Consider the following 27208-nt stretch of genomic DNA (forward strand, 5'->3'; position numbering starts at 1 on the left):
ATTGTAGTTGATGACTCAATAAAAATACGTCCAGATGCATCTACAGGACATATTGAAACTAAACCAAATGGTAAAGCAAAGTTCTGTTATTTATTGTTGTGGTTTCTTGTTCATTCCGTGAGTGAAATTAATTCATTTTACATATTCACCAGTTTCTTGTGTCTATAATGAACTTACTTTCATTCACAATTTTATATGCCAAAACACAAAAACCCCAATACAATAAACATAACCTATGTTTTATATTGAGTTATTTCGATCAGCTGTTAGTTGAGTAGTGCCAACGTCAATCGGAAACATGTCAATTAAGACGTTCTGTTCACAAATTATGTTATTCCGTAGCATAAAACTCATTTCTCGCACTTCATTATATTTTTTAAAAAGTTTTAACGTTCAAATATGTTTCAATATTTTCAAGCAGATATTAACTTCACAGATCTCAAACTCACAAAAATAGGTGTCAACTTTTCACACGTTTTATGGAACATTCAGGGGTGTATTAACATTCGCGAGTAGTCAACTCTATGCCTGATCATATATCATTTATTAAAACTTGACATCCTAATAAAAAAACAATGTTAAACCACATCATATATGTGGATTTCATCCTAAAAACACCATTATCGACCTTTATAAATGGATAAAAAAAATCGTGGGGTAACTTAATGTTTACTGTTGGCGAATCCACCATTTTTTTATGTTTCTGACCAGATATATCATAAAATACGACACTTGTTTTCAAATCCATTTCGAAAAATACGGAACGTGTATGATTATGAAAAGTAAAGGACTTGTTCACAGTATCAAAAGAATAAGACACTCCCAAAATTTTCTCTTGGTTCATCAATTCATCGATGTCGATTTTTGAATGATAAATGTCGATTATCAAATGGGAAACTAGTCCAGAACAAAATACATGTCCGCTCTTGCCGTTGAACGATCCAAAAGTTTTGTTCATGACTGAGTCAGGTCTGACTTTCAGCAATATTTTCAACCAGTCACTTAGAACGTTTGCATTTGCGTTTCCAAACGATCCTATAATTCTGTTTTCATATACACTCCACAAGTCAAGTATTGATTTCTGTATTTTTCTACATATTTCCGTACCGTTGACTGTTCTGTTTCCGGTCGGAATGTTTTGCCAAAATCTGCATTTGGTTAATAAATTATACCCAAACTCTACGGCCAAATGTGCTTTCTCGCTCGATACACAATCACCCAATTCATTTTCGGGAATAGTTAGAAAATTTTCAGTGAACTTCAGCGGATTTCTTTTTATCTTCAACGATACATTTGTTTTGTTTCCAACATTCACCAATTTTGCAGTTAGAATAGGTTTCCCTATCAAGTATCCGGGATTTCCACTCAAATTTTCAGAGAAATTACTTGTCTGGTTATTCCACCAAAAGTTCACAGAGAACTTTTGAGTGAACTCCGTTTCTTTTCTTCCGAAGGAACTGGTGATGTTTTCCAAAGTAGCCAAAACTACAACATTACTGAATCCAGCATTTCCATGATAGAAATTGTACTCTATTGTTTTGACAATATTCACGCAATCGTTTTTGTATTCTCTCAACCTGAAGCTGCACTTAACGGCCGCCCTTGAATCATTTTTTGCGACATCAACACAAACATTCGACAGTGCATCACAAATTTTTGGAACAATCGGCAAACATACATTTCTTGGACAATCCTGAAAAAATATACACATGAAAACATTGAAATATATATTTGAATTGATGATATATGATGTGTGATGGGCTGAAAATCTTTAAATTTTGTTTCAAGATCATGTGATAAGATCATATGTTCGATGAAAAATGAGTTTCGGAAATGTTTTGTTTTTCAGAAACAAGTTAACTTTGACAATGAAACGAAAACCATGTTCATGATACGTCAAAATATCGCTGAGAAAAGTTAAGAATGGACTGACTGACCTGTTACTTGATAAAAATCAATGACACTATTCATAATATCGTAGCTTCCTCGGTAGGTAAAAATTGTTCAATCATTATCATGGATTCTGAATAAAGTTGTCCAGAACTAGATTGTATGGCCATACACAAAAATTCAACTACCCTGATTCTTTAGATCAAACATAACAAATTGTATTTACTCATAAACAATTCCATTAAAATTAAAAGATTAATGGATGAGTACTAATTTGATCATTCACAATTTGATATTTCAATTCAAGAGCCTCTGCTAGACATCTATTTCAGCCTGTTGGGAATCATCAGTATCGGGCAAGCATTTCTCGACTGAACAGATGTAGACTGAGAAAAACCGGGACGATTATTTGATAAAAACCACTCGAGTGTCACACCTATTGGTGTGACACTCCAGCTGTCTACTAGTGGACCTTGAATTGAAATCAAATTGTGAATGAACGGAATAATACTAATCCATTTATTTTTTGGTACTGAAACAAATCGAATATCTTTAAGGCATATATTTGTTGATACAAATTTCCATATTTAGAATTTTAATAAGGAAAGTACTAAGTATGACATCATCAAGAAGATAATTTTATAAAGAATTCATCTATGTGATGGTTCACTACGTTACTTTTCATTTTGGCGCCCTCTTACGGAAAAATTACTTCAGAAATGCTCCAAGATGTCAAATAACGTTTTGAGATTACTATATATTCACGTATGGCAGTTAATGAAAACAACTCGAGTATCTACTGTTGATTATTCTAGTTTGAAATAATGCATGGTGTTTCCATTATTTTTTTCATAGAATTCAGATTTTTTTCAACTTTTAATCTGTTTATGACTTGTTCCCATTATCTTTCAAATGGAGTTTTATCCGCATTTCTCAAATGCGGATATCTACTGATTGTTCCAACCATGAATATTTACCTCGAATATACCGTGTTTGTACTTTGACATGTTAACCAAATTCGGAGCAGAAATTACATAAATGTGTTCAGAAAATGTCTTCAAGCTCAAATACGGATTTTCTTCGCTGATGTCGGTCTGTGTACAAACGTTTTCCACATTTTTCATCGCAAGGACATCTTCCTCTAAAATACATCTATTGGTGATGAATTTATTAGGCACTTCTGAAACAGTATGTATTGATCAATAGTGAATTTAATGCTGCTGGCAGGTAAATAACTTACGAAATTTCACGATACCATTTTTTCGGACTAACCATATAGAATTTCCGTAGCGGAATTTTTCGTTTCTATCGAACTCGTGTCGCTGGTCGATTGAAGTTGCATGATTTTGAAAAGAAAATTTATTGATTTTCTCTGATTGGGCATCATCGAATGTTTTCAACGGCTAAAACATTATTATTGAGAATAAAAATTAAATAAATACACTTTAAAAAAGTCACTTGTCCTTCATAATAAACCATCAAATATTTTCCGTACTTTTCGTCCATCAAGTAAGCATTATCAGGATATGTTATTCTAGGGAAATGTGAATGTGTACTTTATAAGGTATATAATTTCTGTAGTTCCAACAAACATTTCTTTTTGTAACGTTGGATCAATAATCATTATCGCCATATGAAACCATAGTCACGTAGTTCAAATAAAAGCTTAAATCATTTATTGTATACTCGTTAACACTAATGCCAAAGAGAGTTATATAATGACTAGTTGATTAGAAAAATATTTTACAGAAAACCCGTACTAAATGTAGTCACAGCCCGTTTATGCAACACAATCCAAAGAGTAAGAACTGAGATTTATTTATTTTAAGCTTGAGAAAGCCATTGAATAGCGAAACACGTGTCACGGTTTTTGTAAAACCCTTTATAGTGAAAATCATACAAATTAGCCAACATTTATCTGATAACTGAGACACAGAGTAACTCTGTTGAAACTTAACCCATCAACAACAAAATGCCACCAGATGAGTGTCTCTTTTGTACGTTTCTGTGATTTATATTCTGTGTTCAAGGTGTTCAACGTCATTTTTAGCGGTAAACTTAAATTATCATATATACACCTCTTCGATTGACGACTTGTTTATTTTGTGTAAATTCATGTTCACTGAGGATACACTACAAAAACACACTTTTGTCTATTTTCCACTATATTTCTTTATTGTTGACCGGTTTCGGCTATTATACCATTTTCAAAATGGTATATTTGAAAATGGTATAATAGCCGAAACCGGTCAACAATAAAGAAATATAGTGGAAAATAGACAAAAGTGTGTTTTTGTAGTGTATCCTCAGTGATCATATTTACAATTTCATTGTATATCTGATGAATCATTACGATGTCATTTCGGCAGGTTGTTGGACCAACATTTCAACAACAAACAAGCATAAGTTTACCATGTTTAAATTCACTAACCAATCAAAGAAATTTTTACATTGACAATAATCACCTCGATATTCATGCATGCATGATTCCTGTTCCGTTCTGAGTGTCCCTTCTGTAGGGTATTCTGTGACTAAGAGCTTAGGTCAAAAAAAAGAGGTGTTTTCTGGCGCTCATGTATTCAAAACGTTTTCGTCTGTGATTCCAATACATTCATTCTGGAGTTGAAACGATGACGTCACATCAATTATGATTTGGAACGTATTCATCATGATTCAAAACTAGTGTGAGGTTGGTTTTGAAACGGAATTTGACATTACGTTACGTCAGTTGTCAGTTTCTGCTTTATTTTGCTCGTTACAGTTTATAAAGTGCTGAAAACTTTTCATCAAATACGTTGTAAGGATGTACAAAATAAAGCTGGAAAATGGTTACTTGCACAAATCCGATTATAATTGACGTTATTGAAAAATTTGTTTTTATTATTGAATTTGACATCTGATACAAATAATTCCTTTCTGGCGAATACACGCTCGAATACGATTAAATGCCAGAAAACACCTAAAAATAGGTATGCACTAAATTGCGCCAAATATAAATATGGGGAATCATTTTCAGTATTATAGTAAATCATTAAATAACGAATAATTGTGGTTATGTTACCATGTGCATAAACCTTACACTTTTCTTAGGTACAGTCCTAAACTATATCAAAGCATGATCATCACGCATTTGCATCTATTGAGTAAAATGAACAAGCTGTCTTACGCCAGCCAGTCAGATTTAACTGCAATCGGCTGGCGGAATTCATTGTTACAGTGTCAGAGTGGTTAGTTGCGTTTGAACGCCTGACGTGTGTACAGTGAACATATAGTATTTTGAAGTTTAATATTTTTAAAATGTCGAGTTCTGATACGGCTGAAGAAACTGCTAATTTGTGTCCCTACACTACACCTGAAAAATGTTACAATACCAAATTATAAAAAAAAATCGATCGGTCCTTAGTGCGACTCTGAACAGGAAGCCTTGTCTGTGAGATCACGTGCACTATGCATAATAATGATTTGGAGCACTATGTTGCTTAGATGGACGGATTATATAGTTACTAGTTATTTGCTTCATTTCTTAGGTGTTGCTGCATTAACCCGCTAGGAGTATATACAAATTCAAAGCAAAATAATAGATTTTGAGAATATCACTGAATATTAAATTTTTACAAAAAATCTGAATAATGAAAAAATATATTCAACACGTTAACACATACTGTTACTTACTTGTTTTCGTTGTAGGATATAAGATGGAGGTAGATTGCTTTTGATTATACAAAACAATCCATTCTGGTTCACGTGCCACTCAACAGAAGTGTTATTGATGTAAATATATTTCATATAATCACAGTACCTAGTGTCATAATGTCGGTTTTCTGGTTGACAATAACTAAAAACTTGTTTGTCGTTAAAGGAGCAGTCCTCGTCACAACAGCAGTTTATATCACAAAAATTCCTCTGAAATAAAACAAAAGAACGGGTTGTGAAATATTTCAATAAAAGATAAAAATATTCTAAAGCACCAGAAAATACTATGTGCCAAAGGGATGTTTTGTGAAATCACAGTGAAACCACAGCGTGGATTTCAGTTTCTGGAATTTGTCAAATTTTCTAACAGCAAAAAGTTCTCATGTATTTAATTTATGAATATTACTGGAGTTTAATTTCAACACCAAATCGTTATTTTTTACACCTCGACACGTGTTTCGATCACCAAGTGGTCATCTTCAAGAGGAAAATTAAACCGTTTAATCGAACTTGGCGTGCTTTTTTTTTGGTCCTGGGCTCTCCTGCAATTCAGCAATTCTGGAACCAACTTCGCTGTCACACACTCCATGTCCAAAATATCCCAAAAAATGCATGGCATGAGTTACCCGATATGCCGATTTCCTCTGCAACTTCTCTAATAGTGATTAGACGATTCTCTATAAAAAGTCTTTGCACTTTTTCAACGTTTTCATCGGTTGTGCTAGGGCGTCCACGTCCAGGGGAGCGTCGTCATTCACATCTTCTCGACCTTCTGTGAAGTACCACTTGTAAACATTTTTCCGACTCAGAGTACAATCACCGTATGTCACTGTCAACATTTCAATTATTTTTGAGCACTCAATTCCATTTACACAGAAAATTTGATGGAAATTCTTTGATCCATTTTTAACGATAGCAAAATATCGCCGAACACGCAAAACATTTCTAACTTTTGTGCCTTTCACCAACAAACTAAATATGCTAAAAGCTTTAAACTGTGAACACATGTTCGAGACGAGTGTACCAACATAAAAAATAAAATAATAAAATATAGGTAGTCCGCAAAATCCGAACGATTACCTTATTTTTTTACAGTCCACTTATACCACCATGTATTAATGAAAACCGCACTAAAACTGTTTGGGCCGTTTTCGAGATTAATGCACAAACGTACACATGAATAGTCAAAAATTTGAAAAATCATTGTCTAGCGCTCTATTGCGTTAATGAAAACCCCCAATATTGTTTTTTCTGAAATATCTACTATAAACAAACAGCGATCAGTCACACTTTAAACTACATGTATTATTGAGAAAATTGTTCAAAAACGTTGTTCTTACTCCTGTTTTTTGTATTTCAAAAATACGGAACATGTTTATGTAATACATTTACGTGAATACCTACTCCATTACATTTTTAAGATACTTTCACCCCGTATTTACATAAATGATTTATGTGAATATGTCGTAGCTAATACGTAAAAACTAGCGTCAATTGACGCGACCCCATGGTTGCCAACTGCGGTAAAATAATGACAATTTGACATTTGCTAATGAATAAATAACCCATCTTTCTGAGTTCCTTCCCCATTTTCATTTTTGGGACAGACCATCTTATATTTTTTCATAGCTGATTCTTCATTCTGGAGCCCCAACTTCATATAGGACGACTAGAAATCTCTTTTCGGACATATTCTGGAAATCAGTTAGGAACTAGAAAGATAGGTTATTTATTTATTAGCAAATGTCGAATTGTCAAATGTCATTATTTTACCGCATTTGGCAACCATGGGGTCGCATCACTTAATAAGGTTAATATGGTATATTATGTTTCACTTAACTCCTACGTAAAGTTGTAACTTCAATATTCTGTTCGCTGTGTTTTCAGGTTGGTAACATCCAGACGTACTTGACTTTTTGACAGATGAGAATCTCTGAGTTTTTGAGTTATATGTTGGCTGTGATGTTGGTCTCTCAGAGTAATAATTTTGTTACTCTGAGGTTGGTCTTGGTGAATTTCTGTGGGAGAGGCTAGAGTACAGAACTGTAACTAAGTTATAGTTCTATAAGTAAGTTATAGTTCTTTAACTAAGTTATAGTTCTGTGGACTAAATTTCTGAGACATTCTTATCATGTGATACGTTGAGATTTGTGTTTTTGTTGATGAGTATTTTTTTACTAAAAACTGTGGAGGCAGAGTTTGGTCAGGAAGTTTTGGTTTTTGAAGGGTGCTTTTTCAAGTTGATGATTCCAAGTTTTTCTGCGAGCGAGTGTTATATTTGTTTATATTTACTCACTGAAATTATATAAAATATATGTAAAATAATGACATTAATGTTACGTAAAAATCAGGTTGTATTTGTGTCAGACATTTCGCCATAACAGGGATGTAAGTTTTACATAACATAGTTACATAACACGTAACATCAGTTATCTAACATTCATGTCAATATTATTATATTTGTACTTGTTTTATTCAAACTGTTGTAAATTGACAGTTTTTATCTATACACCATTAGTTATGTTTATATTTATACTTACAAATCTTTGTCAATGGGATGCAAAATCTTCTGACAATAAGCTATATTTTGATTTGATTTGGTTCAAGTTAGATGGAGTATCGAGTCAAGAAGTAAAACTTGCAACAACGTTGATAATACAGAGTTTCAGTGACATTTGTAATGTTATTTTGAATTATATCATCTAAATGTACCTATGTTTCGACTGTTTCTTTGAATACACTCTGACAATAATACGATGAATAGTAACAAACTTACCTGTAGGTTGCAAGTACATAAATTGCTTTTCGAAGATTTTGTATTCAGCTGTGTACTTTGGGCTTTGGCACCTTCTGTCGGCCCAACACTGGTTGAATTTGGCACCTCTGTCGAATTGGTCTCGAATGAGAGATAGTCATCCGTGGTGAAGTTCGATTCGGAATCAATCTCTTCGGAAACAGCAGCGATACTTAATTGAGTGGTGGTTGTCGGTTCTGTTATCGATTGAGTGATTCCATTTTGATGTACACTCAAAAGAAGCATGACCACCACAACGTAAATTTCCATTGTTCAGTCGTATTCCACTCCGTAGTTTGTGAAATTTCTCAGCAGTACCGTTAATTCAAAGGACACTACGCCCATAGTCTCAGTAGAAAGTTTATATCTTTCTGAAGGAGAAAATATCTGATCGGGATATTTGAGTTGAATACCGCCTCCCAAAAAATACTGAATGAAACGTTGTTTGAGCGAGCCAAACGGCCTCCAAGTGTAACAGTCGAGAGTATGAGTGCCTGGACTTGTTGGTACCGTTACAATTCCATATCCGAATAAATGGGCCCTCCCCAACCAATCTAAGTGATAGACTTCAATATATATTTTTGGCCAACCTACAATAAAACATCCGTAATACAGATTTGTTGAAGTAGTCTGATGAGACAAATAGATCACGTTTATTCATTAACAAAGGAATAAAGAATATATCTTCATTGAAACAAGTCATTTGAAAAAAAATCGGATAATAATAATAGCAGTTGAGCGAGAAGTATCGCGGAAAACCTCTCTTGAAATGCGCGAGAAAGTTTCTCGCGCATTTCAAGAGACTCCGCGTGCTGTGGATAATCCGCTGAACAGGTGGAATCTTACTGGAAGGGTCAACTGTGAACACCCGCAGCAACTCCACTCAGACACTCCAGCGCTTGTGCAGTTCGAAGCTTTCAGTAGAAATCTTCGACAGTCTAAGCTCAATGAACTGCACAACCTGATAACCCTGGATGACGATTGAGAAGTCTTTGTGTGTTCCAAGAACTTTGCTGCTTCAGACCCAGACGTATTGGTGGAGAAAACTACCAAGCACCCACCGCCATCTGGCCAGAGTTTTCAACTCATGGCTGGACGGAGAGCAGCCGATTCCAGATTGGTTTGTCGCGGGGCGGATCGATCTTATCCCCAGAAACGGAGATTTGTCGATTTCTAAGAATAACAGATCGATATAAATTCCTAAATTAGTGTTAATAAGTTGTTTACGAACAACTTATACACACAAATACTTGTTGCAGTTGACCTAGCATACCAACGGAAATATGAGCAGAGAGGGTCGAATAGAGAAGTCGCTGGATGTAAAGAAAACCAGCTTTTCGATAGATGTGTAACGCAGGACTTGATACGGTATAAGCATAACTTCTATATGACCTGGATCGATTACCGCAGATGCCTTGCTGTACCCGAAAAAATCGTGAGATGTTTTGAACAACTGATATCACTCTAGCGCACTCGCTTCACTATATATTCTGGTCAGGCTAGTGTCCAGACAGAGGGGTGTATTTCAAGACGATTTTCTCCGTTCCCTTGCTTTCTGCATCTCACTATTGCCATTATCCGTAGGGCTCAGAAATACTTGAGGTTATAACTGTGGCACCATCGGAAACCTGAGGCATAAGCTAACCCATTTATTTTATATGGATGATCTTTAACTTTATACCTCTGGAGAAAATGATTTCCACGAGTCGTTGGACGGGTGGTGGAAGAGTATACGCGACGGGCAATTATCACAAAGTGAAGTGGACTCGGGAGGAGCAACATCAACTCGACGTAAAGACCCGAAAAGTGATTCATGTCCGTAACAGTTTGCATCCCAAATCGTCCGTTCCACGGTTGTAATTTCCACAACAGATAGGTTGTGGACTTAGAGTGTCTACATAACAGAATAGTACTGAATGGAACCTGTAAATCAACAGAATTTGAAATCCCTTCATCGCATGGTCCGCGACTAAGAGAGAGCAGCAATCAGATCATTTGTCTTTAGGGTAGATGCTTGAGCGGCTGACACTGAACGAGGTGGTCACAACTCTGACACCGAGTTGGAATGAAAAGGTAGCCGAAACCACTTTACACCTGCGGCAAGACAAGTATATCATCACCTACCGCCCTTTTACAGTATTAACGGACTCTGGTGTTACCTATGCCCCGGGAATATTGAAATTAGAACTACTGAATTCATTGGAGCTATTCATTCCCCACTCATACAAGTAGTTCTTCTTGGCCATCGGAGCAAGACATTAGTTGTGAAGTTTTCAGCACCCAGCGAGACGAATATCGTCCGAAAAGAGGGGATAAACGGAAGAAACATTGAGATTTCCTCGTCGAACTCCGCATATCCTATGCAAACCACTCTGTTAAGATGGTTGTTCTGATAATTGGAGTCCTTGGTGGAATATGATGCATTCTCAGCTTTCGAATCTCAAGATCATGCCAGATTGTAGAAGGCGGTCAATCTTGACATATTGCGTTTGCTTAGAGCACATGTTTCTTGGACACAATGAGTCCAACCTGCTTAACTTTCGGGAAAAAACATTTATATGGTTTTATTACTTCCTCCGACAACAAAGTGGCTGTGAACTCTAGTGCCTGCATATTAAAATGGTACTGGATGGTATCTGTCATCAGTCATCCGGAGTTTGGATCCTCTTCTTTCAACCAGTGACGTTTATGTAGATGAGAGGAGACCTACCCCGGCTCACTAAATTTTGTGAGAGGTGTCAATATATCTTCATCTGCTTTACGGACAAAATTGAATAGACGGTTGATACATTCAAGTAGATAATATAGAAAATACAGTTGAGAACATTCAAACAAAGAATTTTGTTCAAGTTACGATAAAAAAATAATCGAGGATTATATTACGGGTGCGTTTTTGATCGGTTACATGTGTGACAATACAAATGAATTGATAAAATCATGAATACGTAAGTCGGAGGATTTCAACCTTAAACGGAAGCGTTCAAGAGCAAAATTTTTCAAATTATAGGATTGCACGCATTTTGAAGGAGTGAGCTTGGTGTATGAGGAATATATGTTGAGATTGCAGAAAAAGAAAACGACAATAAAAATTAAAAAAAAACACAATCTCCCAAAAGTTTTAAGCTCCGAAAATTGCAATTGAAAATATTGATTTGACACCGATTTACGTTCAGAAAGGAAAGACGCAATAATTTTTGATTTTTTAAAATAATTGATTTGATCCTGGGATATATCAGACAGCTGAATAAATTTTCTCTAAACTTGAGTTGATCTTGAATTCGAATAATTTTATTCAAACTCTAGCACCCCTCATGTTTATCTAATGAATTTTCAGAAAACCCCGACTACAACTATAATTAACTAGCAATAATGATACAATAGAGTCCAGTGAATATGAATATTCACAATAATAAAAAAACTACTTCATATTTCTACCTCCAGCTCAATGATAATAAAAAAACAATCCTTAGAAAGTATAGGATATTTCAATTTTGACAACTGGCCCTCTCTCTGTGAAAACTGGAACTGAGGGTAGGAAAAGTTCATTTATAAGCCACTAGATGCCGCCAATGAGATGTTTTTGGCGGATTTGAAAATTTTCAATTTTGTATTACGAAAAAATTAAAGTTTTAATTGTGGATGAGAGATACGCTGAAATCTGATGGAATGATCATGAGGTTCGGTTGCTGGGTCTGGAATTTGAAGAATTTAAAGTTTCCCAGATTATGTGTCCACTTTTGCATTTTAATAAGTAGGTACTGTTGAATAATGATCTCTCACACCTCAATTACCAAAAATTTTGAAATACGCACCTTGAATTCCAGCTGTAGATAAATGGATGTCGACTGGATACGACCACTTGCAAATATTATTGAACTGTGACCAACTTACTTGGGTTTGACCTTCTCTTTTGCCTTCAACAATTTTCCAATTATTACCTAAAAATTTTAAAAATCAACCACCGTCAAGATGACTGCTGTGGCGTTTCTCGAAGAAATTTCAAGTAACTATTTGTTATTAAGTGTAATTCAACACCAATGAATATATTGCTGCAAAAAATAAATAACATTTCATGCATAATAAAAAAGTGTCGACTTTTTAAAAATCGCATATAATAAAAATAACTCACCTACTTGAATATGCCACTTGCAAAATAAATGCTGTTTGGGAAAATCTTTTCCTTGACTAATTTCCCCAATAATATGCACTTCTGCCATAGAAAAAATCTACTTATATTATCCCGGATTGGAAGTTTTACTGTACATATTGTTTATATTATTTGTTTTGAGTCTATCCGTCGTTGCCTAGCAACAGTACCAACCAATCCGCAACATTAAATCTAAGAGCATATTGAATGGTTGATTTTTTGAAATTAACGGTTTTCGAATATCCGTTTGTGATTTTGCATTCCTTATGTCAATTTTTTGGTATAAAATGGGATTTAATTTTTAAATCTGGATATTTTACTAGTAGGGGCGCATGTCTAACTGACACGCATGCTCATTCAACTTTTAAGTGACATATTTTCTTCTACGCACGTACAGATTGATTACTAGCGTTGCCAGGTGTAAAGCTTTCTTAACAATTTATGAGAAATTTGAAGCCACTAAAGACCAGTCGCCGACAAAAATTGTTTGTGAAAAATTCTTTGGAAATTATAGTATCCTGAATATTTGAAAATGATGCTAATAGCAGTACAAGTAATGAACTGAAAACGATTCATTACGTGTTACATTTTTCGTACAAACAAAATATCTCTGCAATAATAAACTTTCCTTACCACTCACATTGCTTCTATTTTGGTGATTGTTTTCACAAGTGACTGTATGCTTATAGTGTTAGCTTTCGAAACTAGATATTCATTCGAACGACTTTCTCATTTTCAAGCAAATGATCGAAATGAACATGTATTGAGAGTCTTTTATTGTCAAATTTACTCATTTTTATCAAGGAATTTGTTTGTGTGAGTACAAGGGTATAATATGAAATTATTGACTTTTTAAATGTCACTTCGAAGCCTTTCTTAAAAAAAATCCAATAACATTGATAACATTTGTACTAGTTCTGAAAAGGAAGTCTAATTTGAGTAATTTGAACACTTACAGTTTGAAATAAATTCAAACTGTCTTTAGAGAATTGAGAAAGTATTATCTGGCAACACTGTTGACTATGTGGAGAGAACGATTTCAAGATGGCCGTAACGTGAATATTGTTCTATTCACTATACCTACTAGTATCGAGTCAGTTCTGACAAGAATTTTGTATTTTCTATCAGTGATATACCAGACTATATGATTTAATATAACAATTTAGGCTTTGCCACTACATGTGAGTTCAATTTAACAACATAAAGTGTGAATGACCATTTATTGTGATATCAAATCATCAATTTTTGAATAACCACCCGTTCTTGTACATTTTTACATTTGTTTCCAACCCTATTTTTCAATTTCAAGGACCCCAAAATGCCCAGAAGGTGTTACGAGCATGATTTATCATCAGATAAAGAACCACCCAGAAAGAAAAGTTCCAGTGGAATTGTCAATAGTATTCAGTTCAAACAAGGTGAAATTGTTACTGATCTGTACTCCAAGAAATGGAGAATAGGCAAACCGATAGGAATAGGAGGATTTGGAGAGATTTACGAAGCATCGGATAACATTGCAAGAGATGTTAAGAGCGACAGTTCTTTCGTAGCCAAGATCGAAAAGCACTCCAGTGGCCCCCTGTTCGTCGAAGTGAACTGTTATCTTAGAATTGCAAAATCAGAAATGAGTAAGTAGTTCGATAGATTTATTCAAGTAGTTATTCATTTTTATCAGTTTGTGATGAATTTTGAAAATATTTTCAATAGACTGTGTACTTTTCATTGCTGATCACGAATCTAGTTATTTGGCATTTCAGTTTTTTCCATGCAAAACCTTTAATTTCCTGAAAATTGTTTTCTTCCAGTAAACAACATCATGATATGTTTCTGAAACTAAAATACAGTAGAAATTTTATTGTAAAGAATGTTTCATAAATAATCAACATGATTTTTCTATGAAAAAGTATACGGTTATCAACCTATTGCTGCTTGAGCAAAATGTTATAGAAGTTCTGGGGAAAACGGCCAGATGTATAGTCTATGTATATGTCCAAAGCATTTGATTGTGTGGATCAGAACATAATATTATTATATAAGATGAGATTATTTGGTTTCACGTCGAGAGTTCAACATCTTTGTAAATGACATTACGAATGCTTTGAAAATACAAACTTTCTAAATGCTGTTAATACATCAAAGCTACTGGGCTTTATATTATGAAACTGCAAACTATTACCTATCAATTCAGTGAGAACGGTGTATCTTGTCTTGATAGTTTCCCCGCTTAGAATATGGCTCGATTCTTTGGTCACCATTTTATACAAATCACTGTGTCATATTGGAAAGAGTCCTACTTGTCTTCCTGAAATTATGCGATCACAAAATGAATATACATATTGACGATCATGATTATAAAATTCTTTTGAACAGTCTCCACCTAGACAATTCTGTTTATTTTAGTGCTTTTGCTCATCTTCACGTGCTTGAGTTTACTTCAAGTCTTACTATTGCATTTCTAGTCTTTTCGTTAATTGTTAAATTGTATGTGATTATTTATTATATTTTATGCTCGTACTATTATTAAAGATTATTAAAATAACTTCATGTATTCTTATGAAGATGAATTGAAGTTTATTTGAAATTTTTTGAAACTGTCAATAAATTTGATCTGACATTATTCAGGTGTAATTTATACTCACTATTTTTAAGGATTGCAAATACTGAAAGAAAAATTTATGACCATTGAAAATGTGTTTTATTTGTTTCGACAGTTGAGGAATGGAAAAGGGAAAATTGTATGAAATTCCTTGGGATGCCACATTACGTAGCTTCAGGCTCTCATCATTACGGTGGAGAAAAATATCGCTTCCTTATGTTGCCAAAATATAAGAAGGATTTAGAACAAGTTTTTCGAGAGAAGAAACTATTCAACATCAAAACAGTTTCGATCATAGCGATTCAAATACTAGACGTTCTACAGTATATACACGGTAAAGGTTATGTACACTCCGACATCAAGGCTTCCAACATTATGTTAGGAGAGTCAAGAGAAACTGTGCCGTCTCGGACACGTACAAGAACTAGAGGAAGCAGTAGATCACATCGTTCAGTCGAGAAATCTGTACCACTGAAGGCGACTGCCAGAAAAGCCTCAGGGAGAAATTTACGTCAGATAGAAGTGGTGAAGTATATAGACGACATCCCTTTTCTTGATGAAGTTTTAGAACGACACGAGAGAAAACGCCACCAGGCATCTCTCAAAAACTCCACCCCTCTCAAGACAAACGGCGTTGCCGAATCTGATCGTGTATTTCTACTAGACTACGGCTTAGCTTCGAAATACTTGTTGTCCAACGGTGAACACAAAGAATTCTGCCCGGATCAGCGTAGAGCACACGCAGGGACTGTTTTATTTTGTTCTCGAGACGCCCACAAAGGAGTGCTGTCTAGGAGGTCAGACCTCGAGAGTTTGGCGTATAACATAGTGTATTGGTTGACAGGCAGTTTGCCGTGGATTGAAGACTTGGAGCAACCGTTGGACGTCGAGAAGAAGAAAAACAGATGTTTCAGTAATTTGAAAAGTTTTTTGGAGCTGAGTTTCAATAACGATTTTCCAAGTTTCGTATTGGAATATTGTGAATACCTGAATCGACTGCAGTTTGAGGTGAGCGGACATCTGCTTTACATATTTTTTTTTGGGCTTTAGTAATTTGTTTTGTGGATTACTCCTTATTTGTAGTCGTTATCAGAAGCTGATTTGGGACAATTTCGATAACTTTCAATTTTTTGTTTTTAGATTTTTTTTACTTAAACAAGATTCTTATTGGGAAAAATATATTTGTGGGAGGCCAGAGTTTATGTTAATATAATTGATAGAAAATTAAGAAGGATGGGAGTCAGTTGCTATTAGAGACACTGAAATGATTTGAACAATCAGGGCCATGTGAAACAATTTTCTTTTACCAGATGAATGCTAGGTATGCTTCAATATTCGAAAGAACCATCACAGAGTTGTGATTGAATGTCGTTTTTTGTTAGAAAATACCCTAATTTTCCAGATTAACCATTCTTGTTGGAGTTTGTGTTGATTTTTTTCAATTGTCTGTCGTTCAGCACAAAAATTATTTTTCAAATTGTGGTCGCAATATGACATGTATAATGAATAGGAAAATTTGTGACTTTTTTTTACACGCTTTATATTAGCTACACCTTTATGTATGTGTGTATGTATGTTTGTAACTCTCAAGCTCGGGATCTGTATTTGACAGAATTATCGACATTATTGCTGGATCTATTCGCGGGCAGATGGCGCTTTATGTAACCTCCTTGATATATCGACATCATTGCTTGATCTATTCTCGGGCAGATGGCGCTGTAGGTAACTTTTTGATATAATTCGAACTCACTTCACATGTATTTCTACATTTGAAAAAAATATTTTTTTTTTATTAACACGCGCGCCTTCTGCCTTATTTGTAACCCTCCTCAGGCTCCTGCTGCCTTGGGCTTGGTATCTGATTTTCAGGCTTCCTCTCCGGAATTGGAAAATATCAATGGTAATTTTTCTAAACAATATATGGTTTGAAAAGGCTAAGAAACACGATTTTATATCATACGAAACTAAAAAATGAAAAATAAATATACGATTTTATAGAACATCGAACTGAATAGTTAAAAATATTTTTTTTAAATAAGCTCAAAACAATAACGAACGAAAAATATTATTGTTATTGTGAAAAAAGTGTGAGCGCTTTGTGCCATATTTTTTGTATATCAAGCTCCTGTCACTTTTTTTACAATAATATTAGCATTTTTCGTTCAATATTGTTTTAAGCTTATTGGTATGACAACGAGGTTAAAATACATTGTGACAAAAGATATTGAGCTTAAAAGATGTTCAAAAATAATAGAACTGAAGAAAATTGGAACCACTATAAATTTCTTTGAAATAAATTTGTGAATTTACTGAAAGTCAAAGAAAAAAAACACTATTATGATAAAATTTATCAAAATAGGTCTAATCCAAGTACTATGTGCTAAAAACTAATAGCAATATGTTTACTGATAGTATCTATTTCAAAATAAATGGTCAGTCATTCATTCATAATAATAATCTCTAGATATTGCAGAATCATTTAAAACTTATTTTATTGATAGCGTACAAGAAATTGTGAACACTATTGATCAATCTGATTCACTACATGAGAACAATGTTATATCGATTAACAACTCCTTTGAGAAATTCAAAGTGTTGGAGTTAGCAAATCTGTCTAAATTGATCAGCGGAGTGGAAATGAAATACATCAGTGAGATACTTAATTGCAAACTTATTAAAAAAAAACGATTTGTGTTATAAAACATGCATTGTTGCATTTTTTAAATACATCTTTGAGCACTGGCAGATTCCCGAAGGAGCTCAAGACCAGTATCCTTGTGCTAATTCAGAAAGTCCCTAATACAAATAAATCCTGGGAATTTAGACCAATCAACACTTTGCCTTGTATTGAAAAAAATATAAGAACTCGCAGTTTATAATCAACTCATTGAATATCTAGAAAATAATGATATTTTACTAAAATATCAGTCAGGTTTCAGAAAACACCATTCATGTTAGTCCGCATTACAAGTCACAATATCAAAAATGAAAGAATCAATAGTAAGGGACATTATATTATAGCCATATTTTTAGATCTTAAAAGAGCTTTTGAGACAATTGATCACCACATATTACTAAATAAACTGCTAAGTATTGGTATCAGGGAAACTGTTTTGTTATGGCTGACTGATTATTCATCACAACGCAAACAGGTAACCAAAATAAAGGATTCAGTGTCATCATCTCGCGATGTCATATTCGGGGTACCTCAGGGGAGTGTTTTGGTACCCATATTATTTTAAATCTACCTGAATGATATAGATACCACCCATGGTTGTGATTTCATGAACCCTTTTGCAGACAACACTTTGTTATCAATTTCAGGAGATGATATAGAAACAGTAGCTGATCAAATGAATAATGAACTAAGAAATGTTTTCAAGTACATGAATCGCAATAAACTAAAACTCAACACCTCCAAAACAAAATATATTATGTTATCAACTGGTTATAAGCTATCACTCATCAACAATCTCAACATAAGATTACAAATTGCAGGTGATGTAATAGAGTTCGTAAGTGAATTAAAATACTTGGGTTTCATGGTGGATAATCTTTTATCTCTTCATGCTCATTTTGATTATATATATAGAAAAATTACTGAAAAAAAATTATTTTTTCTCAAGAATTTTATCTCAGCTTTCGATGTACTCAAAAATTACATTATATAATTGTATAATCCAACCCCATTTTAATTATTGTGCTAGTCTTTTATACTCATTTGACCAAAATAAGGTATCGGCTTTACAAAAGTTACAGAATCGTGGAATGAGGATTATTTTACAAGTGAATGAGTATTCTAGTATATCAAACATGTTAAGTACATTGCAGTGGCTGTCTGTTTCCCAGAGACTGTACGAGTGAGCAATGATATTCATTTTCAAACTAACACATAATTTGCTTCCAATTTTTTAAAAGAATTCTGTATATATAAATCTCAAATCCATAACCACTTAACAAGAGCGAGTGGCTCCCAAAAATTCCACCTTCCTCGAACTAATTTGACTAGTATGATGAAGTCTTTATTTTATAAAGTTTTGATGAGTATAACAAATTCCCACTTTCGTTGAAAGATTCAATAAATGTTTTCCAATAAAAAAAAAAAAAAACTCATGAACTATATGAAATATCCTCCTTGATTTTCTTTTTTCTGTTTGGTAATGTATTTATTATGTACATCCTCATGTTGAAACTCACATTTTATGGCATTTATACAAGGTCTGTTTTCTTCGAAGTAGTCGCCCTCAGATTAAGTATTTACATATTTATTCAGGTTACGCTGCGCCCAACGATTTTATTATTTTTTTATCTAATCAATACCCTAGATTGCTCAGGAAAATGGTGTGATGACTGCTACCTAGAACCTTCCGAATTATTTTTCAGTCTTTAGTACATTATCTACCTCATTTTTATCTTTTTTTCAATGAAACTGTTTACCATAAACATTTTTTTTTATTCTTTGCCATTTTTGCCAACGTAATACAAGTTGATTGATTTCGTCAGCTTAAAAAGTGTGTGCAAGGGATTCGATGAAGTCGACGAAGGCCGTTTTTTGGCTGGTCGTGATTGGCGAAGGTTCTATCGGTGAGAAAGTTATTGAATTGCTCGAAAAGATGATAGTTGATTGGCAAGTGGGGTGGGGTGAGGTATTTTTTACCTTCTACTTTTACTAGCTTTAAATCTTTTTTCGGAAGTGTCCCTTTATTTATAATAATAAGTGGAAAGCGAAAATGTTTTTTTCATAAAAAATTAATTTCTCTTGAAAGCCCTTCATTTCCATGAAAATTAAATATTCAAACATTTGAATTTTGTAGGAAAATCCAGACTACGATTTCTGTAGAAAAATCTTCAAGAAAGCAATGAAAACATATGGTTACAAAGACGACACTATACTGGACTTTGATAATGTGCAGGGTTGGGGAATCAAAAAGAAAAAACAAGTCCCTGCAAGAAATAATGTGAGATTAATCACCTGCGGCAGTTTTCTCAAGACAAGTCCTCTAATGCCGTTGCATTCCAACATCGTTTTCCGGCGGCCCAAACTGAGGAAAAAGGCCAAGACTAACAACAACAACAATAATGATCTGAAAATACCGGATACTATGATGAATTGGTCGAAAATTTTAACGGATCCGGAAACAATAATAAAACAAGCTCGGGAAAGAAAAACCACAGAAGGAAGTGACCAAGGGGTAGCTAGTTTGTCTTTCTCGGACATTGAGAGTATGAATCCCACGTACGCAATGATGGAAATCTATAATAGATGTAAAGATAGAGAAACTTCGCCTAGATATAAGGGCGAAAGGTAGGGGTCTGTTTATTTACTAGTATATTGAAAAGTACATTCGTGAAAAAAGGAAAAATAACAGATATTGAAATGAAACTGTTTTCCAAAATTGTATTCTGACCTACTCATCCCAAATTTGAAGTCGGAGAACTTGCTGGAGTGAACCAAAACGTAACCTGGCTGTTTTTCACAATTTTTAATAATGTCTCTATTTTCTGTTATTTATTCTTTCGACTGAACTAGTATAAGGCATTGGTATTTTATATTTTTGTGATAACTTATCTAATGAACCCGTTTTTTTTATCTTAGCTATGTTCCTGATAATTTAGAAGGTTACACTCCAGCGATGATGAGTGTATACACCAAGATGATGGAGAAAAAAGAACTGGAGTCTTGTTCAGATTCAAATAATCAAAGCGACAATGAAGTCAATGTCAAAGTACAGAAAAGAACAAGAAATCGGAGGCGAAGGGGATCTGAATCTCCGACATTGCAAAGGAATTTTCGAACAAAATCGCAGCCACACGGTAATAATTTTATGTTCTGATCAAATTTTGTAGAAAAAAAGCAATAGTTAAAAGTAAATTTTCTATTCTATCACTATTATTATAGATGCATGCACTTGTTTATTGAACTGAATATGCAGAATAGGTCAATGAAAACAAAACTCTATTACAAAACAGTAGGTGTACTAATATTACAGCACACTTGTTTAATGACGAATATCCTCATACTTTGTGCATGAAATTCTTAAGCAACATTCTGAGGAGCTATTTTTTTTTAACACAGTGGTGTTACAATGGAAATGACTTGATATTTCAAAAGTATGGGACACATCCTGACTATATCTTTGCAATTTTTCAGTATATAAACCTTTCCGTTCAAAGGACTGGTGTAACAAAGACCAGATGTCCGGCAAGTTGACCCAATTTTAGTTTAAATTTTTTGTCACTCAAATTCTTGTGATTCATAACATTCAGCCAGTATCTGTAGATGATTCAGGCCAAATTAATATATGCACAAAAATGTTCCCCCTTCGAAATAAATGTATTTATGTATTTTCTAAACACCAATAATCATTCGGGTTTTGTTTTCATTGTCCTGCGTTATATTTGCCTGGTGTTTATGACTCGTTAAGTTTGCCCAGTATACTTACGACTAATTCGTAGATAGTTCAACTTTTTGGTACTTGTTTTTCGTTCAGATTCATGATTGAGAATATTTTGATGTTTCTAGTTACCCGCAAAAAAGACGTTTTGCACCACCTGCAGTTGAAGAAAACTAAAAGTTCTCCGCTGAGAAGAACGTACAGCTTGAGAGGTTGACCTGAAAATGTATTTCAGATAATAAATTTTACATTCTTCTTAAGTAATAGGAATATAATTTATGAAGGCTGGTATATGCATACTCAAATTATTTCTAAATTATGATTTTTATGGAAATGTTTTCATTGAATTCCGTTTTTTGTCATCTGCAATTGTTTTGGAGTAAATAGGATCTTACTTTTGGCGTTGAACGTTCATGAAGCTGAGAAAACTTATGTTTCGGCTTATGTTGGTGTAGATTATTTTCAAAAATAATTGATGAATATAATTATGATCTGAAGAAGTTGAAGAATAGGTAGGGTTTTGGACTTCCTCAGTTAAGAGATGCACAAGTTGAAACATCAATTTTATTACGAAAGGGAAAAGTTTCAGAATGAATTTCCTTCAAATCTTTTTCGGAGATGTGAAAGATAAAGAAATGTTATGCCCACTTCGAATGAATGGAATGTTTATTAATATTTTTTGTCTCAATTTAGCAGTCACTTTTAGTCTTGTTAAAATCTCACAGTAATGTGCTACCGTTTTTTTATGATGACTGATCAGTCATGCCGTTTCCAATATGAATAAAGCTACTAGTCAAAGAATGTAATCTTTCACAACCAAAGATAACTGTGTGAAAGCTGTTTCCGGGTTTTTTGGTCGTGTTCTGCAGGTTTTTATGTCTGACGATTCGTCTACTACTGCGGTAGACATCAGAGGCGTTGGGAACAACATCTTGAGCATTGGGACCATCACCACAATGGCTTTGATGATGTTTACCGCAGTAGTAGACAAAACCTCAGGCATAAAAATCTGCAGATCATGGCCAAAAAACCTAGTAAAAGCTTTCACACTGAGCTACTACTGTCAGATTTTTATACTTACTAAATAATGGTCGACATGACTCGAAGGCAACTCCATATCTCGGGTGAGATTCAGTTAGTGTATAATGAACTATCTTTGCGTTAGACAGTCAGAAATCGTTAGTTTTGACATGAACTGCATAACAGCCAGATGCTAGTTTACTTTTGAGGGCCTCAATATGACTATCGAAATTCAATGTACCGTCACTGTGTCAACCCAGGAATCTTGTATAACATTTGCTCATCAATTGACTCTTCTTTTAGATAAATATTTTCGATCTGACCTCTGAAAGTACGAACTTGTTTTTGAGACATCTAAAGAAAGCTTGTTTGGGTTTCACCATTTTCTAGTTATGTTCACACCAGTATGAATTAATTCATCTTAACAATCAATATTCTGTACATTATTGAGGTAGTATCATTGGAAAATCATTAATATACACCAAAAAGACGGAGCAGGCCCAGTAGTGAACCTTGGGGTACGCAAGACTTCAGACACCTTCTTCAAGAGTGTTGAGGTTTCAGTATACGGCTTCGTCCTGATAGGAATTTCACCATTTAGAGGCAACTTATCTGATTACATAGTTTTGACATTTCTGTTACATTATTTCATAATTCACACAGTAGAATGCCTTCGATAAATTACAAGACTACTGCTATCACCTCATCACTATTCAACTTGATATTTCTTTTTAAAGGAATGAGAACTCGGCTTCATTTTCGCCAATTTTTCTATTATTTAAGTTAGTGAAGGTATGAGAGCTAACTAGAGGCTGATCTTTCCAGAAAATCGGGTAACGGGCCTATGCAGGAAGATATGTTGATTAAAATGGCCTTTGATTCTCGAAGGGGTAAACTTTGGACAGTTACAGCCCTGCAAAGTACCGAAAGTTGCAACTTTTCAGGATTCTTTTTACAACTATACTTCATAATTCACCTTATTTGACACTTTTCAGTTTAATAATTAACATTTTTCCTATAAAAAACCTTATTAATTTACGGAGCTGCTTTTTGAGGTTAACTAAATCATAAGAATTTTGAATAGTAGTCGGTGACAGTTACCAACCACCTTTTTTTTTTTCTCGAAATGTCACTAGTGTATAACCTTGAAATGTAGCAATATCACCAGAAAATGAATCCATTGTTGAATCAAGTTTTTATAGGAAGAATAATGAATAATAATCTGAAAAGTGTCAAAGAAGGTGAAACAAGGTGTGAATGTGAATGAATAATTGTGATTCTATAGTTTGTATTGTGCGAAAAGAAGGCTGAAATGTTTCAACTTTCGGAACTTTAAATGTCTATAATTCTGGAAATGACGGAGAGTACCTATTTTTTCTTTCGGATGCATGATCTATACATGAGTTTACACATTTTTTTCAAAATCGGCGTGTGCAACGAAATTTCACCCCCTAATATCAATCATTTTTTATATACTTGATAATTTCTTCAATTTCTTTCAAATCAGTGTCATACAGAAAAAGTGACTGCATAATTCTGACTTGTAAGGTGGATTTTATTCGAACTGCATATTTTTTGTCCATTTTTTTGAGATCGAGCAGTGAATTCAAAGTTATTTGAGTAATAATACAATACTAGGAATATAAAATAAATTCCCAGCAAATAATGATTTTTTTGATTCATTTTCCACATAGCATTTTTGAATTTTCAAGTTTTTTGTAAACTCTCCATGTTACTGAATTTTTCTGGCCTTCACATTGTCAAGTAAAGATCAATATTATTATGGAGTCCAAGTCTTTTACCATTTAATAAGAGATCAGCTGTGTTTAGATAATAGACCAATCAAATTTTCATGTATTTGTTCACAAATGATATGAATTTATCAAAATATTGTTTTTAAATGAAAAATAACAGTTTTAGTAACTTTTATAGATGATTTCAGCACAGCGCAATTTTATAGATTAGACAAAAAATCAAAGCATATAAAATCAAAACTGCTGAATTCAGATCTTCCCACCAAAAATGTTCTTACAATTGAATACAACAATTTTTTTTTGAATGAATTGATGGATGTAGCCGTTACTATGTTGTAGGAGATCATGAAAAATGAGAAATAAAACTTTCTCTTTTCATGCCACTTTTAAAAGTGGTATAAAAACATGGAAAGTTTTATTTCTGATTTTTCATAATTTTTTCTTGCATTACCTGATGGTCTGCCTAAAAATTTCGTATCCATAAAATAGTTCATATTAGATTATTATAATCCGAAAATCAGTAAAATGAGAGTAAACAGAAAAATGAAAAATAGGTTATTAAAAATTGACCATTTACTTATAAAATCTGTGTAGTCATTTAGACTATAAGTGAAACTAAGAAAACTAACACGTCAAATAAAATACAAAATATTGCCCTATAAAGTTTTGCAGTATTAATAAAATGAGCGTTTGTCTGTAAGAAAACAACTACATCCTTGGCTAATACCGGGATATAAACGATATTCGCCAGACACTTGTTTAGGTTTTGTTATAGTTGTGTTCTGACAGACATCAGCCAATTATTAGTAAGAGTATGTATATTTGTAACTTCATTCAAAATGATCAAAGAATGTATACTTTCACGGCCGGAGGTAACTGTGTTTAAGTTATTTTCCAGGGTTTTTTTCTGACGTTTCGTCTACTACTGCGGTAGTCATAAAAGGCGATGTGTAACGGTCGTAGTGCCCGACTTTGTGCTAGAGTTATTGTTCCCGTCGTCCCCAACCCAGAAACTACAATGTTTGTATTTGATTCTGGTTTTATATTATTATTGCTGGGCATGGCATGGTTTCTCTTAATTAGATTACCTGACTTTGTGTACCTGGAAGGATATGTAGCCAGATTCCATTGATATTCATCGCTTCTTCTTTTCTATTGAAATTATCCCTGTGGCTTTGAATTTCTATTGCCTCTCTATATATTTATCAAGTTATACTATATATTCAAATGAGATGATGCGAGTACTTTATTTGTTGAGAGCATCTGTTCGTGGTTCTAATGTAGACCGACCCGCAGCTACAAGGAATTCGGTATACCCGGATGTTGTCAAAGGTTCTCTGGGGTCTTTAGCTGACCTTAGACTCTCTCTGATGGTTTTTGTTGGCCTAAATATTGGCTTCACGCCGTGTTTCTCTAAGATTCTCCCAATCTAGTTTGTAACATTCTTAACATAGGAAAAAAAAAGCTTTTCGTGTCATAAGTCGTGCTTTCTCAACCGACGTTTTAATAACCCCTATATTTTGATGTGGCTGGTAGTTAGAATTTTTGTTCAGGTACCTGTCTGTGTGTGTTGGTTTCCTGTACACTCTGTGGCTCATTGTACCATCTCCACATCTGTTCTCAAGAACATCCAAGAATGCTAGAGTCCCTTGGGTTTCTCGTTCCATTGTTAATTGGATTCCAATTCCGTAGTTTCTGTATTTGGAACAATTCGAGCATCAATTCGGGCACTGCGTCCGTTACCGCAGTAGTAAACGAAACGTTAGACATACAAACCTGCAGACCACGGCCAAAATACTTGGAAAATGGCTTTCACACGTTCATTCAAAGTGTTACATTTCATTATTCAATCAACTTTCTAAGAAGGTGTTGCAGGGCTATGAGTATTTTCATTTTGTAATCAATGCTTGGCACTATCAATTACCTACGACAGACACTTCAAACTATCAATTATCTGTAATCAAGAGTTGAAACTGTCGATTATTAATAGGTTGAACTGTTGCTTATCTACACTGTCGATTATTCAGCCATAATTAACTGTCGATAATTGACAGTTTGAATTGTCATCGCCTTCATACCTTCCAAACTGAACGATTCCGTATCAAATTCAAAATATATTCAACTTTTAAAACTCTTGAATTATATAACTTTTGTTGGTTTCCGAAGATGCCAAAAATTTTCTGGTCGAATCATGGACTCACACTGGCCGCTGGTAGTATGAATGTTGTTTTTAGCTTTAATGACCAAGAAGAGTTGTTTCGATAATATTTTGAGGACGCCATCTAATTATAATTGGTTCGAACAGGCATTGTAATAACCTGAACATGTCGAACTTTTAATTTTTAGTAGGAGCTGTTCTTTTGTCGTTTTGTGATTACAGTATGTAAAAAAAGTAATAGACAAATGTTTATCGTTTATATCAAGTGACTTAATTTGACTCGTTTTATAATTGATGCCAATTATTACAGAAAAATAAATTATATTTTATGTTTATATTTTTGTTGTTCCGATTAATTATATTATAAGATTATGTAAGTTTCTTCTGTGATTTATTTTTGTATAATAAACCATTTTTACATTTTACAGTTTTTTTCTAAAATCCCATAAAAAAATTGTCCTAACTAACATTGTGAATGTGGGTACAGCTTGTCAAATCTGGGAAGATGATTCTCTTTCTCTGTTTTGCCCTCGTCTCTCTAACGAACGCGCATCGAGAAAGGAAAAAGGTGATTGTCAAGTCTTTTCCTAGATTTGATAAGCTGTACCCTTCTATTCCATTGTGAAGTGATGAAATGATGAGACTCTTCGACACCCTTGATATATATAAATTATGTAATCTCACTATTTTTCGACTTATCAAAAGCGTTTGCGGAATTTCTCATAAAAAAACTGCCAATGCTTGGGTTTCCACGAAATATA

At 34.0% G+C, this 27208-nt stretch overlaps 3 protein-coding genes across 4 annotated transcripts; 1 reads left to right on the top strand and 2 right to left on the bottom strand.

Moving 5' to 3' along the window:
* Positions 1 to 525: 525 nt before the first annotated feature.
* Positions 526 to 8647, bottom strand: LOC111511606 (tectonic-1-like). The gene is made up of 5 exons (XM_074182263.1): positions 8360 to 8647; positions 5563 to 5793; positions 3131 to 3293; positions 2868 to 3070; positions 526 to 1693 (listed from the first exon to the last, which is right to left on the bottom strand). The coding sequence occupies exons 1-5, from the start codon at positions 8645 to 8647 to the stop codon at positions 533 to 535; spliced, it is 2046 nt and encodes a 681-aa protein (XP_074038364.1). The 3' UTR covers positions 526 to 532.
* A 3-nt stretch (positions 8648 to 8650) lies between these two features.
* Positions 8651 to 15037, bottom strand: LOC111511610 (B9 domain-containing protein 2). Of its 2 annotated transcripts, none has more exons than XM_074182266.1 (3): positions 14701 to 15037; positions 12190 to 12315; positions 8651 to 8967 (listed from the first exon to the last, which is right to left on the bottom strand). In XM_074182266.1, the coding sequence occupies exons 1-3, from the start codon at positions 14777 to 14779 to the stop codon at positions 8651 to 8653; spliced, it is 522 nt and encodes a 173-aa protein (XP_074038367.1). In that variant the 5' UTR covers positions 14780 to 15037. The 2 variants fall into 2 exon arrangements, with proteins under 2 accessions (XP_074038367.1, XP_074038366.1); XM_074182265.1 differs by lacking the exon at positions 14701 to 15037 and adding an exon at positions 12507 to 12864.
* On the top strand, positions 13531 to 26870 carry LOC111511607 (serine/threonine-protein kinase VRK1). The gene is made up of 6 exons (XM_074182264.1): positions 13531 to 13705; positions 13834 to 14152; positions 15236 to 16128; positions 19935 to 20425; positions 20717 to 20934; positions 21644 to 26870. The coding sequence occupies exons 2-6, from the start codon at positions 13843 to 13845 to the stop codon at positions 21730 to 21732; spliced, it is 2001 nt and encodes a 666-aa protein (XP_074038365.1). The 5' UTR covers positions 13531 to 13705; positions 13834 to 13842; the 3' UTR covers positions 21733 to 26870.
* The last annotated feature ends 338 nt before the right edge of the window (positions 26871 to 27208 follow it).

The sequence above is a fragment of the Leptinotarsa decemlineata genome, unplaced genomic scaffold, assembly GCF_025532065.1.
Source record: "Leptinotarsa decemlineata unplaced genomic scaffold, Ldec_3_MD MMD2_tig00026328_RagTag_RagTag, whole genome shotgun sequence".
Lineage (NCBI taxonomy): Eukaryota > Metazoa > Arthropoda > Insecta > Coleoptera > Chrysomelidae > Leptinotarsa > Leptinotarsa decemlineata.

Coding starts and splice junctions, on each gene's coding strand:
- LOC111511606 (XM_074182263.1), bottom strand. CDS start 8,647: ATGGAAATTTACGTTGTGGTGGTCATGCTTCTTTTGAGTGTACATCAA. Junction 3,294..5,562: donor ATATCCTACAACGAAAACAA/GTAAGTAACAGT, acceptor ATAATGTTTTAG/CCGTTGAAAACATTCGATGA. Junction 1,694..2,867: donor ACAAACACGGTATATTCGAG/GTAAATATTCAT, acceptor ATATTTTTTCAG/GATTGTCCAAGAAATGTATG.
- LOC111511610 (XM_074182265.1), bottom strand. CDS start 12,594: ATGGCAGAAGTGCATATTATTGGGGAAATTAGTCAAGGAAAAGATTTT. Junction 12,316..12,506: donor CAAGTGGCATATTCAAGTAG/GTGAGTTATTTT, acceptor TAAAATTTTTAG/GTAATAATTGGAAAATTGTT. Junction 8,968..12,189: donor ATCTACAGCTGGAATTCAAG/GTGCGTATTTCA, acceptor GTTTTATTGTAG/GTTGGCCAAAAATATATATT.
- LOC111511607 (XM_074182264.1), top strand. CDS start 13,843: ATGCCCAGAAGGTGTTACGAGCATGATTTATCATCAGATAAAGAACCA. Junction 20,426..20,716: donor CCTAGATATAAGGGCGAAAG/GTAGGGGTCTGT, acceptor TTTTTATCTTAG/CTATGTTCCTGATAATTTAG. Junction 20,935..21,643: donor AACAAAATCGCAGCCACACG/GTAATAATTTTA, acceptor TGATGTTTCTAG/TTACCCGCAAAAAAGACGTT.